General features: G+C 48.0%; 1 protein-coding gene across 5 annotated transcripts in view; it reads right to left on the minus strand.

Moving 5' to 3' along the window:
• Positions 1-14063, minus strand: part of PIGL (phosphatidylinositol glycan anchor biosynthesis class L) — a 125351-nt gene that overhangs the window by 24288 nt on the left and 87000 nt on the right. For 4 of the 5 annotated variants that reach the window (XR_010153004.1, XR_010153003.1, XM_009440931.5 and 1 more), the window contains exons 4-6: positions 4929-4996; positions 1846-1877; positions 651-784 (exon numbers count right to left, since the gene is read on the minus strand). Coding sequence is in view for 3 of the 5 variants with exons in the window: in XM_009440931.5 (XP_009439206.1) it covers positions 651-784; positions 1846-1877; positions 4929-4996 (234 nt within the window). In the remaining 2 variants the exon portion in view is untranslated. The remainder of the gene's footprint in view (positions 1-650; positions 785-1845; positions 1878-4928; positions 4997-14063) is intronic. The other variant, XM_054670440.2, reaches the window with a different exon arrangement.

Raw genomic sequence — 14063 nt, forward strand, 5'->3', positions numbered from 1 at the left:
CTGTAATCCCTGCACTTTGGGAGGTCGAGGTGGGTGGATCACCCGAGGTCAGGAGGTCGAGACAAGCCTGGCCAACGTGATGAAACCCCAGCTCTACTAAAAATACAAAAAATTAGCCGGGTGTGGTGGCGGTGCCTGTAATCCCAGCTACTCAGGAGGCTGAGGCAGGAGAATCACTTGAACCCAGGAGGCGGAGGTTGCAGTGAGCCGAGATTGCGCCACTGCACTCCAGCTTGGGTGACAAGAGCAAAACTCCGTCTCAAAAAAAAAAAAAAAAAAAAAAGAGTAGAAAGATGTAGCCCAACATGTTAACAAGGATTACCTGTGATTGGTGGGACTGCAGGTAATTGTTCTTATTTTTATTTTCTTTTTGATGCTTTTATGTTTTTCAAGATTTTCTGCAATGAGCATGTGTTATTTACTTTTAGAAAAAGCATATATTATTTTTATAATTAGAAAAAAAAGGCTAAAGTCATTGAAAAATCTATGCCTCCCAAGATCTAGCTGGCCTAGCCCTAATTCTCAGGGACAGGTGCTGAACCACTGTGAAAAGCCTTCAGTTAGGGCTTCTGCAGAGGTGGGGCTTTGAGGAGACAGGGGGTCTGGGGCAGGGATCTGAGTTGGGGTGTCCAGGAATTTACAATCCTCACCTTGGCCTGTGCCACTTCTTTGCTGTTGAGCACGAAGAGGACATCCTGCGTATGAAGCAGAGACAAGGGCAGATCCAGAAGGGAGATGTACTTGCGCAGCACATTCACAGACTGAAGCGTGAGCACAGAGCACCCTGGATGGGGAGGAGACAGGGTGAAGTGATAAGCCTTGAGGCCTCCAGCCAGATTTTCCCCTGAGCATCCTCCCTCTACCCTGTGGCTCAGGGCAGGGCAGGACAGTGGCCACAGCATTGCCAGGTGTTTCTGTGGCACTAAAGCTGCCCTGTGCCCATCATTCTTGCAGCTAGAATGAGTAAAAGGGCCATAGAAGACCTGGCTGGCTACCCTCTACCCTGCGGTGTGCCCTACCAGAAAAAGGTTGGCTGCTAGAGGTTGAGATCTGGCTACCTCAAAGCCAAAGGAAGTAAAGGAGACAGGAATTACTGTATTGGGAGTTTAGAGACCTGATTCCAGCTCTGTCAGTCAAGAATTGACAGACTTGGCAAAGTCCCTTAACCACTCTCAGTCTCAGTTTTCTAATCTGTAAATTGGTGTTGATAGTGTGAGACCTGCCTGTCTCACAGGATTGATATAAGAATCAAACAAACTATAGTCATGTTCCAAAGACATCATGGCTTGGTAAGCTCCTTTCAGTCATCCCACATAGAAAGGGCACAAACTACTTACGTTTTCATTCATTGAATCTTCATATTGCTCCGGTGAGGTATGACAGACCAGAAACTGGTCTAGAGAGGCTAAGCATGGGGGTCATGCAGTAAATGGTCAGGTAGGGTCAAATACTTTATGTGGGTTAGGAAGAGTTCCTAACTCAGGCAGATTGGTTCATCAAGCACCCAGCAGTCATTTACAACCTGCCTAATTGGTTGGGGGATGGGATTGAGTTCAGACTGGAAGAATACCAGAGGTGTAAAACATCCACCCTGTGAAAAAGCTAGACAGGTGAGGGGCAAACCTGGCCTCCCCACTTATCCAGAGGTGGCCCTGCAGGCAGGCACTTGCTGGTAGATACAACCTGCCAGGTACCTTGAGGTGAGTCAGGAAGAGTGTGGCGGCCTCCCCAACCACTGCCTCTGCTCGGCTGAGGGCAGCTCTCTGTGGATTTGCAAATTTCCCCCTCATAAGTTTCTCAGAGGGACAGTATCTTGTGGCCCTTTGCAAAGGGAACAAGCCTTACCTTTAGGTAACTTCCCTTCTGAGTGCAGGGCCCTGGAGGAGGGAAAGGACAAGAGTGAGAGGAGTAAGAATCATTTCCTTTGTAGGTAACAGGAGGGGCCTTCAGAGGAAAGGCTGCCATGCCCATGGTCCCCTCCACGTGAGTCTCCAGGTGGTTTCTTTTGCATAAATCACTGTATAGATTTCCAGGATCCCATACCTCTGGCAACAGCTGAAGGGACCAGGATGGGCACCTGAGCTAGGGACAGCCAATCCAGAGGCTGGTCTGTGGTTTGTGAAGTACTCTGGTCCAAGCTTTGCCCATTAGAGAATGAAGGTAACTGTGCTGGACTCTTCATAGTTTTTCTCTTGGAAGTGTAATGTGAGTATGATGGGGGAATATTTTACAGTGCTAACTGATAGCTCTTCCCTGATATTTCCTTTCTCCTTTCTGAGCTTCCCTACGCCTACCTTCTGACAGTGCCGGTCATTCTGTGCTCGCCACCTTAAGAGGAGGGGAGTGTCAACTGCAATGAGCTCCAAGTCTCTTCCCCACTTTGTTGTTTAGAAAGCTGGGGGCAGAGAAGGATTGGGAAGGTAGCCCCAGCAACACACAGACACACATATGAACAGAGACTCTTGGGAGCAGGGGTTAAAGAAGAGAAGTTGAGAGACAATTGACAAATTCATGGAACTGACTGCCTGGTAGAGCCTGAGAGGTAGAAAAACCTGAAAAAGGAGCCGGGCGCGGTGGCTCATGCCTGTAAACCCAGCACTTTGGGAGGCCGAGGCAAGCGGATCACGAGGTCAGGAGTTCGGTACCAGCCTGGCCAATATGGTGAAACTCCGTCTCTAATAAAAATACAAAAATTAACCGGGCGTGGTGGCATGCACCAGTAGTTCCCAGCTACTCGGGAGGCTGAGGCAGGAGGCGGAGGCTGCAGTGAGCTGAGATCACGCCACTGCACTCCAGCCTGGGTGACAGAGCGAGACTCTGTCTCAAAAAAAAAAAGAAAGAAAGAAAGAAAAGAAAAGACTGAAAAAACTTTCTGGGATCCTGAGAACGAAGTGGCTTGTCCTGTACTCTGGGCAAAGCCCTGTGGATATTCTGATATCCAGGGAAAGCAGTGAGCTAGAGGTGCTGTCTGGAAATAGAGCTTATAGCCCTTAAAGCCACAGGGGAAGCTGTGCTGAGGAGGACTGGGGAGTGAGCCCTGGGGACAGGGGGACCAAGGGGCCACTGGTGGGAGGGAAGCCGGGAAGAGAATGAGAAGTAGCCAGAAAGGCCAGAGTGAGGAGGGCAAGCTGGTGCCATATAAGTCAAAGCAGCATTGCAGTGAGGGACAGGCAGGGCCAGATGCCACAGAAGGTTCAAGGTGGCTGAGGACTAAGGTGAGTCTAATGAATTTAGCAGGCAAGAGATGACTGTGGGGAAAAAGGTTGTGGTAGATTGGTGGCATGTCCATGAATTGTTTTATCTGAAGCACAGTGGCCCTCCTTCGTGCTGAGAGCCTGTGGCACTCCAGCCTCTTCTGAGGAAAATGGCCCCAGGCAGTTCTATCTACACAGAGTTGTCCCCTTGGGTTCTTTCTCTGCCCAGAATGACACCTTCTCTATTTTCTCCACTTCAGTGGTGACTGGACCAGGAATGGGACCAGGTGACTCAATCTCAAGTGCCCCAGCCCCCTGCCTGTTGAGGTACTCTTTGTTTGCAATAGACCTGACCTGATCCTTTCTCTGGTGCAGTGTAAATTCTCGGAGAGAAATCACCAGGCTCAGTGTGCATCCAGAATGAGGTGGGACCATTTTTCCAGTTCTCCATGGGGCTTGCTGTCCATGCTAGTCTTGGAAGCTCAAGGCCTCAGAGTAACCATGTGGTTGGAAAGACCACTCTGGGGCTGCCTCATTTTTCCATATATCATCAAAAAAATTTGTATTTCAGACTGTAACCAGGGAATGTTTCTTTCCTGAATCTGAAGGGAACTAATGCGACTAGGAGCACGTCTCTTCTAAAGCTGTGGCTGCTGGCTGGACCAGGAACTGAATAGTCTTTACAGGGAGAACAGTCTAGCCTCCCCTCATTCCATAGTCAAGGAAACAGGGAAATCTGCCTAGAAAGAGTATGTGGGTAAAATTCTAGCATCTTCCACCAAGTGATGTAAAATTTAAGGACAAGGAGGGTCTTCAGTTTGGATTGGTCTTCACATACATCTGACAGAATAATGAATGGAGAACTAGGATTCCTGAATTCTGCCTCTGCCATAGTTTAACCTTGTAGTGCTGGGCAGACCACTTCCCAGTGGTTGGACTTAATGGTTGATGGTTGGTGAGGTCATTTCCAACTGTACATATTGCATTGCTTCAGTCTGAGTGTTAAGCCTGTTTAGAAGAAGGTTATCAAATAAGTCCTTCCCTTCAAGTTGCTCCTTTCCTTCCTCAGTAGCTGGGACAGGCCTGCCACACCACTGATCAGGGGCCCAGGAGAAGCACTTTGCTAGGGGACAGGAAACACATCTATGTTTGTATGACTCTATGTCACTCAATACCTTTGAGCTTGCATTTTCTTTTCATTGGTAAAATGCAAATAAATATCAGTAAAATCGGGTGACTGTGAAGAACAAACACATTTCATATTATGTATGTATATCCTCCTTCTCCAAGAAAGATTTGAGAGTTGTATAAAACACATGACGGAAGTGAGAGTAAGGGGAAGAAGATGGTGAAGGTGGAGGCGCACTGATTGACAGCACTCATTCCTTAAAGTCTTGTCCAGTGCCACAGGGCTTGCAAATTTGGCCCTCAAGCTTCCTGTGGCCACAGAAAAGAGATGAATAAAGTCAATTACCCCATTTGCAGTATTCAGTGTATAAAAAAGAATTCAGCTGTTTAGGAGACGAGCATTCGTACTAGGACTTGAGAGAGATTTCTCAGAGAGAGGACATGGTGAGATGCAGTGAGCAACATGGCGAAAAAGGGCTAGAAGATAAGCCAGCAGTGAGTTTCATGGGCTCAGATAACAAGTGGGAAAGTGCTTTAGACTTTAAACCATAAGCCCTAATCAAATAAACAAACCCTTCCCCACATCCATCACCCGGAGAATCATACCTCACAGCTGCATACAGAGCAATGTGATTGCTGTGGCCACTTACTCCCCCTGCATCGAAAGTCACCACCTGTAGAGAAACACAGGGTTTTCACTGAATGCCTTCTCCACCACCTCAACTTCAATGGAGCTGTCTCCTTCCCTTGGGAAGGAGAGGAGAGAACAGAACCCTGAAACTTTTCAAATGCAGCATCTATCTGAAGTGACTTCTGAGCAGATCAGTGGTGTGTAGCTAGTGCTGTAGTTGACCACATAGAGACTGTTTTCCAGGGTTTGATGTTTTACTCTTGTTCCTAGCCAGTGGAGCAGAGTGGAATTCAGCCATGATAGTAACTTGGGTTCAGAATATCTTTGTTGCTTATTGGTTTAGCCATTTATTAGCACATTTAGAATTCCCGGCTAGCTTCTAAGTGAACTCTGTTTATGCAGATACAGCCTGAATTACTGGTTCTCTTTTTCTCATGCCATACTGAGGGCAAAAAAAGCTTTGAGGGACAATGTCCACCGTGTCCTGGGGTTGAGTTCATGGAAAAAGTGTATTTATTCATAGATTGCCTCTGTTTCCATTTTCACAGCTATATCAATATCTGTTTATTAACTACAAGCTCAGTCTGTATTCCAACATTTCATTTCTACACAAATGAATTAAAGAAAAAACAAATAGCTCCCTCTCCCTCTCCCCCTCCCCCTCCCTCTCCCCTCTTTCCAAGGTCTCCCTCTGATGCCGAGCCGAAGCTGGACTGTACTGCTGCCATCTCGGCTTACTGCAACCTCCCTGCCTGATTCTCCTGCCTCAGCCTGCCGAGTGCCTGCGATTGCGGGCGCGCGCCGCCACGCCTGACTGGTTTTCGTATTTTTTCGGTGGAGACGGGGTTTCGCTGTGTTGGCCGGGCTGGTCTCCAGCTCCTAACAGCAAGTGATCTGCCAGCCTCGGCCTCCCATGGTGCCGGGATTGCAGACGGAGTCTCGTTCACTCAGTGCTCAATGTTGCCCAGGCTGGAGTGCAGTGGCGTGATCTCGGCTAGCTACAACCTCCACCTCCCAGCCCCCTGCCTTGGCCTCCCAAAGTGCCGAGATTGCAGCCTCTGCCCGGCCGCCACCCCGTCTGGGAAGTGAGGAGCGTCTCTGCCTGGCCGCCCATCGTCTGGGATGTGAGGAGCCCCTCTGCCCGGCTGCCCAGTCTGGGAAGTGAGGAGCGCCTCTTCCCGGCCGCCATCCCATCTAGGAAGTGAGGAGCGTCTCTGCCCGGCCGCCCATCGTCTGAGATGTGGGGAGCGCCTCTGCCCCACCGCCCCATCTGGGATGTGAGGAGCGCCTCTGCCCGGCCGCGACCCCGTCTGGGAGGTGAGGAGCGTCTCTGCCCGGCCTCCCCGTCTGAGACGTGAGGAGCCTCTCTGCCCGGCAGCCACCCCGTCTGAGAAGTGAGGAGCCCCTCCGCCCGGCAGCCGCCCCGTCTGGGAAGTGAGGAGCGTCTCCGCCCGGCAGCCGCCCTGTCCGGGAGGGAGGTGGGGGGGGGGCAGCCCCCGCCTGGCCAGCCGCCCCGTCCGGGAGGGAGGTGGGGGGGCAGCCCCCGCCCGGCCAGCCGCCCCGTCCGGGAGGTGGGGGGCGCCTCTGCCCGGCCACCCCTTCTGGGAAGTGAGGAGCCCCTCTGCCCGGCCACCACCCCGTCTGGGAGGTGTACCCAACAGCTCATTGAGAACGGGCCATGATGACGATGGTGGTTTTGTGGAATAGAAAAGGGGGAAAGGTGGGGAAAAGATAGAGAAATCAGATTGTTGCTGTGTCTGTGTAGAAGGAGGTAGACATGGGAGACTTCATTTTGTTCTGCACTAAGAAAAATTCTTCTGCCTTGGGATGCTGTTGATCTATGACCTTACCCCCAACCCTGTGCTCTCTGAAACATGTGCTGTGTCCACTCAGGGTTAAATGGATTAAGGGCGGTGCAAGATGTGCTTTGTTAAACAGATGCTTGAAGGCAGCATGCTCGTTAAGAGTCATCACTACTCCCTAATCTCAAGTACCCAGGGACACAAACACTGCGGAAGGCCGCAGGGTCCTCTGCCTAGGAAAACCAGAGACCTTTGTTCACTTGTTTATCTGCTGACCTTCCCTCCGCTATTGTCCTATGACCCTGCCAAATCCCCCTCTGCGAGAAACACCCAAGAATGATCAAAAAAAAAAAAAAAGAAAGAAAGAAAGAAAACCTCTGTGCTTTGGGCTTTACCACTTATTGGGTTTGTGGCTTTTTGCAAGTTATATAACATTTCTGTGGTGCAATTATCTCATATGTAATCATAATTGCACTTCACACAATTGTCATAGAGATTTTCTGAGATAAATGATAATAATAATTGCTTAAAAAAAGAAAAAACAAATAATAATTTGAATAATAATAATAATAAGGCTAACTCAAATAATAAAAGAAATATAAAAACGACAACAAGGACTGAAGAAAGGATAGAATGGTTGATTAGGGGTGATGAAAAGAGGCAAGCTGTCCCCAAGGAAAGGTGACCATCCTGCATGGATGAAGGAACCTGGAACTGGGATTGGAATGGGCTGGGAAGGGATTCGCTCTTGGTCTTTCTATTTTAAACTGTAAAGCATAATGACTGCATGTACAGCAAGCCCTCTGTTATAATAAGAGTGGCTAACATTTATTGAGCAAAGACATAGTATTAACCCTATCTTACACCTGAGGAAGTTCAGGAAGCAGAGGCCGAAGCTGGGATCGCCTTGCCACTGAGTGGTGGAGCTGTTCTTGGGGTTTAGATCTTTCTGACTCCACAGTCCATGCTCTTTACAAGCATCCTCTATGTGAGAAGGCGTGTTACGCTGCAGGAAGAAGCACTGTGTAAGAAGCACTGTGTAAAAGACCTTTGGGAGACTGAGGCGGGCAGATCACTTGAGGTCAGGAGTTCAAGACCAGCCTGGCCAACATGGCGAAACCCTGTCTCTACTAAAAATACAAAAATGAGCTGGGCATGGTGGTGGGCACCTGTAATCCCAGCTACTTGGGAGGTTGAGGCAGGAGAATCGCCTGAACCCAGGAGGCGGAGATTGCAGTGAGCCAATATCACGCCACTGGACTCCAGCCTGGGTGACAAGAGCGAAACTCTGTCTCAAAAAAAAAGAATCAGAAGACCTGCACTCTTATTCTGACAGCTACCAACCAAGTACATGAGTTTCAATCAGTTATTCTTTCTCCTGGGGTCTGGAGAGCTCATCTGTGAGGGAATATCGTATTTCAGGCAAGCAAACACTCTGGTTAGAAGGATCATCTTGAGAGTCATTACTGGATCCCTTATTTGAAAAGATAAGTACATAGTTAACTTCACTGTTCATGGCACTGAACACACACACACACACTTTTTAATAATTCAGAAGACATTTTAGGATCCTGTAACTTTAAAGTTACCACCATGAGCCTCAATTTATTAACATGTTGACAAAGTCAACAGAAGTGGTGGGTAATGGAAGAATTTTAACAACAGAATGCCATAATTCAATAAAGTCTTCTAATGATTAATGTTTATATTTCTTTTTTCTTTCTTTTTTTTTTTTTTTTTTTTTGAGACGGAGTCTCACTCTGTTGCCCAAGCTAGAGTGCAGTGGTGCGATCTTGGCTCACTGCAACCTCTGTCTCCTGGGTTCAAGAGATTCTCTCACCTCTGCCTCCTGAGTAGCTGGGACTACAGGCACGTGCCACCATGCCTGGCTAATTTTTGTATTTTCAGTAGAGACAGGGTTTCACCATGTTGGCTGGGCTGGTCTCAAACTCCTGACTAAAGTTATCCGCTTGCCTTGGCCTCCCAAAGTGTTGGGATTACAGGCGTGAGCCACCGTGCCCGGCCTAATGTTTATATTTCTTTCTTTCTTTCTTTCTTTCTTTTTTAAGATGGAGTCTTGCTCTGTTGCCCAGGCTGGAGCGCAGTGGCGCAATTTCTCGGCTCACTGCAACTTCCACCTCCCGGGTTCAAGCAATTCTCCTGCCTCCGCCTTCCGAGTAGCTGGGATTACAGGTGCATGCCACCACACCTGGCTAATTTTTTATATTTTTGGTAGAGATGGCGTTTCGTTATGTGGCCAGGCTGGTCTTCAACTCCTGACCTGGTGATCCACCCGCCTTGGCCTCCCAAGGTGCTGTGATTACAGGTGTGAGCCACCGTGCCCGGCCTAATGTTTATATTTCTATCCTGAACCAGATTACTGTTTTGTGCTCATCAATGGAATCCAAGTAAGAACTAATTCAAAAAAGATGCTTTTCATGCTTCTGTCACTTACTTTTCAAACTGCTTTTATGCTCGCTTTATCGCTTTGCTCTTTAGGTCCCTAGAAGAAGACTAATCTAGTTATCTATGAGATGGTTAAGTGTTCCTGCTCTGCCATGCAGGCTATAGTGCAGTGGCATGATCATAGCTCACTGTAGCCTTGACCTCCTGGGCTCAAGCAATCCTCCCACCTCATCCTCCTAAGTAGCTGGGACTACAGTACTTTTACAGCTATTAATACACTACTTATACACTATTATTACAGCTATTACCACAACCTCAAAAAATAAATGTTTGGCTGGGCACAGTGTCTTATGCCTGGAATCCCAGCATTTCAGGAGGCTGAAGTAGGAGGATCGCTTGACCCCAGGAGTTTGAGACCAGCCTGGGCAATATGGCGAGACCTTGTCTTTACAGAAAGAAATTGTTTTTAATTAGCTGGGCCCGGTGGCACGTGCCTGTAGTCTCAGCTACTTGGGAGAGGAAGACAGGATTTCAAGGAGCCCAGGGGTTCAAGGTTACAGTGAGCCATGATCACACCATTCCAGCCTGGGCAACAGAGGGAGACCTTGTCTCGGAAAAAAAAAAAAAAAAAAAGCCTGGATGCAGTGGCTTTTTTTTATTAGTGTATAAGTAGTATGGTGCATGCCACCATACCTGGCTAGTTTTTTAAATTTTTAGTAGAGACAAGGTCTCACTATGTTACTGAGGTTGGTCTTGGAATCCTGGGCTCAAGCAATCTGCCTGCTTTGGCCTCCCAAAATGCTGGGATTACAGGCATTTTGGGATTACAGTCTCAAATGCACAATAGTGCCGCTGCACTGACACATCCTGCTCTATGGGAGCAGGGACTAAGTGCTTCTGGCTCACTGTTGTATTCCCAGTTCACCACCTATAGTGAATGTCCCATATTGGGTACTCAATAAATATTTATTGAATGAAAGTTGAGATAGAGGGTTTGAGGCCCAGGACCTAGCCTGCTTGACACCCAGAGAAGACACTACTATCCCCCTGGGCTGCTTTCTAAGGATGGCAGCTTTGTAATTTTCTTTTTTTTTTTTTTTTTTTGAGACGGAGTTTCACCCTGTCACCCAGACTGGAGTGCAGTGGCACAATCTCGGCTCACCGCAACCACCTCCTCCCGGGTTCAAGCAGTTCCCTGCCTCAGCCTCCTGAGTAGCTGGGATTACAGGCATCTGCCACCACACCCGGCTAATTTTTGTATTTTTAGTAGAGATGGGGTTTCACCATCTTGGCCAGGCTGGGCTCAAACTCCTGACCTCGTGATGCACCTGCCTCAGCCTCCCAAAGTGCTGGGATTACAGGCATGAGCCACTGTGCCCGGCCTTGTGCTTTTCTTTTTAAAATTTATTTTATTTTATTTTACTTTTTAAAAATAGTGAGCCACTGCATCCAGGCTTTTTTTTTTTTTTTCGAGACAAGGTCTCCCTCTGTTGCCCAGGCTGGAATGGTGTGATCATGACTCACTGTAACCTTGAACCCCTGGGCTCCTTGAAATCCTGTCTTCCTCTCCCAAGTAGCTGAGACTATAGGCACGTGCCACCGGGCCCAGCTACTTAAAAAAATTTCTTTCTGTAAAGACAAGGTCTCTTCATATTGCCCAGGCTGGTCTCAAACTCCTGGGGTCAAGCGACCCTCCTACTTCAGCCTCCTAAAATGCTGAGATTCCAGGCATAAGACACTGTGCCCAGCGAAACTTTTTTTTTTTGAGGTTGTGGTAATAGCTGTAATAACAGCTAATGACATTACTGAGCACTTACTCTGTACCAGGCACTGGGGTTAAAATCATTCTTACCTTTGATGACAGAACTATATGCAATGCCCAGAGGATACATAAGGGGACACATTTTTAAATGTGGTTTCCTTCATGATAGTAAAGAAAGAGTCTTGCCAACTGTGCTAGGTGTAGTTATTGCATTCAAGTTGCCTTCTCCCACCCAGCGTGCACAGCACAGGCTGGAAACATGCAGCTGTGGAAACAAAGCAGAAACTTTGAAGGAGTTAGCACCTAGGCCAAGGTGCCCTGGACTTTACTGCACTGGCACACCCTATGGCCTAGCAAGAGGACCAAATCTAAGAAGTGGAGACAGTGGAAACAACCACAAAACACAAGGTCCAGTCACCAAACATCCTCTCAGAGTGCCATGGCCATGAGGAGACCAGCTTCTGGCCATCATGAGATTCAGGAATCATTGGGAACCTCATGAAGAGTCAGCACCAGTTTAGGTGAATTCGGGGTAATGTCAACATGGTCTCCTGATAACAGAAAGAAGGGTTGTGCCATGGGAATGGCCTCCTTTGTTAAAACCGAGCAGCTCCCTGACAGAACCCTCTCGCTTTCATTTCCCTCTCCCTTTCCTTTTAAAGCTCTTACTGCCAAGTTTCCGTGGGATCAAGTGCTCTGCAGAGAAAGGCTTTCCCAGGGCTGGGCAGTCGCAGCCGAGCCTTACCATTAGTAGCAGGTGTTTCCATCTCCCCTACTCTCCTGACTGTCTCTGAACTGTCACTCTAAGAATCTCACCCCTTCGGTGTTGATATAGTTTAAAAGCCAGCCGGGTGCGGTGGCTCACGCCTGTAATCGCAGCACTTTGGGAGGCAGAGGCAGGCAGATCACCTGAGGTCGGGAGTTCGAGACCAGCCTGATCAATATGGAGAAACCCCGTCTCTACTAAAAATACAAAATTAGCTGGGCCTGGTGGTGCATGCCTGTAATCCCAGCTACTTGGCAGGCTGAGGCAGGAGAATCACTTGAACCCAGGAGGCAGAGGTTGCAGTTGAGCTGAGATCGCGCCATTGCACTCCATCCTGGCCAACAAGAGGGAAACTCTATCTCAAAAAAAAAAAAAAAAAAAAAAAAAGATCGTATAACTCAAACACCTGGTTCTGATCCCACCCTTCCATGCAGAACAAGGTGGGTGGTGGGGTGGTGGTTGGGGGAGATCAAAGTCTACTTTTATCTCTAACTCTAGTTAATTACAGCACCTTGGGCAAGTCAGAAAACTTTACTACTGGAAGTTATTTCAACATGGAATGTCTTGGTTTCCTCATGTGTAAGATCAGGAAAAGTAATGCCAGCTCTACTTTCCTTGCTAGGTTGAAGTGAAGAAATAGTGTTTAAAAACTGTACAGCGAGGCTGGGCGCGGTGGCTCACGTCTGTAATCCCGACACTTTGGGAGGCCAAGGTGGGTGGATCTTGAGGTCAGGAGTTCAAGATCAGCCTGGCCAGGTTGGTGAAACCCCGTGTCTACTAAAAATACAAAAAAACTAGCTGGGCACGGTGGCGCGTGCCTGTAGTCCCAGCTACTCGGGAGGCTGAGGCAGGAGATTTGCTTGAACCCGGGAGGCGGAGGTTGAAGTCAGCCGAGATCGTGCCACTGTACTCCAGCCTGGTGACAGAGTGAGACTCTATCTCAAAAAACAACAACAAAATTAGCTGGGCTTGCTGGCGTGCACCTGTAGCACCAGCTACTCAGGAGGTTGAGGCAGGAGGATCATTTGAGCCCAGGAGTTTGATGTAATAGTGGGCTATGATAGCACCACTGCATTCCAGCCTAGGCGACAAGAACAAGAACCCCATCTTGCTACAAAAAAGAAAACTGTACAGCAGAAAACCCTAGAGTATCTCAACTCCCAGGGTGTTGCCATCAGGTGGAGCTGGCTAGCACTCTGGCTGGATGGATATCAGAAGGGTGCTGGAGGGCAGTCCCTTGGTTAGTGGATTTGGGGTCACATGAAATTCAGCTCCATCACTTTTGAAATTCTCCAGTCTTTGTTTTTTCTCTCATCCTGTACCTTGTAGTTTCCCCCTTTCTGTTGCAAGTAGGGTTAAGCTAAATTGTATTCAGCTCTCTGAACTTTGCAGATTTGTACATGACAATGGCACCTGTCATTCTTTACAAAACTCCATCCACTTTTATTTTTTCCTAAAGTGCAAAAGTATTTGTTCAAATAAAATCTTACCCAGACCCCAATAAATAGGTAACTGTGGGGCTGCTCTGGTTTCTAAGACACTGGTTCTCACCTAGGATAGTTTTGCCCCAGGGTCATTTGGTAACTTCTGGAGGGTTTTTTTTGTTTGTTTTTTTGAGACAGGCTCTCATTCTGTCACCTAGGCTGCAGTGCAGTGCAGTGACGTGACGTGACGTGATCATGCTCACTGCAGCCTCAACCTCCCAGGCTCAAGTGATTCTCCCACCTCAGCCTCAGCCTCCTGAGTAGCTGGGATTATTACTGCATGCTACCACACCTAGCTAATTTTTAAATTTTTTTGTAGAGGCAGGGTCTCACTGTGTTGCCCAGGCTGGTCTCAAGCAATCCACCCCCAGCTTGAGCCTCCCAAAGTGTTGGAATTACAGGTGTGAGCCACTGCATGCGGCCTAGAGACGTTTTGATTGTGACAACTGAGGAGGGGGATTGCTACTGACATCTAGTGGGTAGTGGCCAGGGATGCAGCTAAACATCCTTCAATGCACAAGGCCAACCCCCACAACAAATTATCCAGTCTCAAATGCGCAATAGTGCCGTACTGACACATCCTGCTCTATGGGAGCAGGGACTAAGTGCTTCTGGCTCACTGTTGTATTCCCAGTTCACCACCTAAAGCAAATGTCCCATATTGGGTACTTAATAAATACTTATTGAATTAAAGTTGAGGTAGAGGGGTTGAGGCCCAGGACCTAGCCTGCTTAACACCCAGAGAAGACACTACTACCCCCCTAGGCTGCTTTCCAAGGATGGTAGCTTTGTACTTTTCTTTTTAACATTTATTTTATTTTATTTTTTAAAAAATAGAGATGGAGTCTCGATATATTGCCCAGGCTGGTCATAAACTCCTGGCCTCAAGT

The sequence above is a fragment of the Pan troglodytes genome, chromosome 19, assembly GCF_028858775.2.
Source record: "Pan troglodytes isolate AG18354 chromosome 19, NHGRI_mPanTro3-v2.0_pri, whole genome shotgun sequence".
In the NCBI taxonomy this organism is placed as follows: Eukaryota; Metazoa; Chordata; class Mammalia; order Primates; family Hominidae; genus Pan; species Pan troglodytes.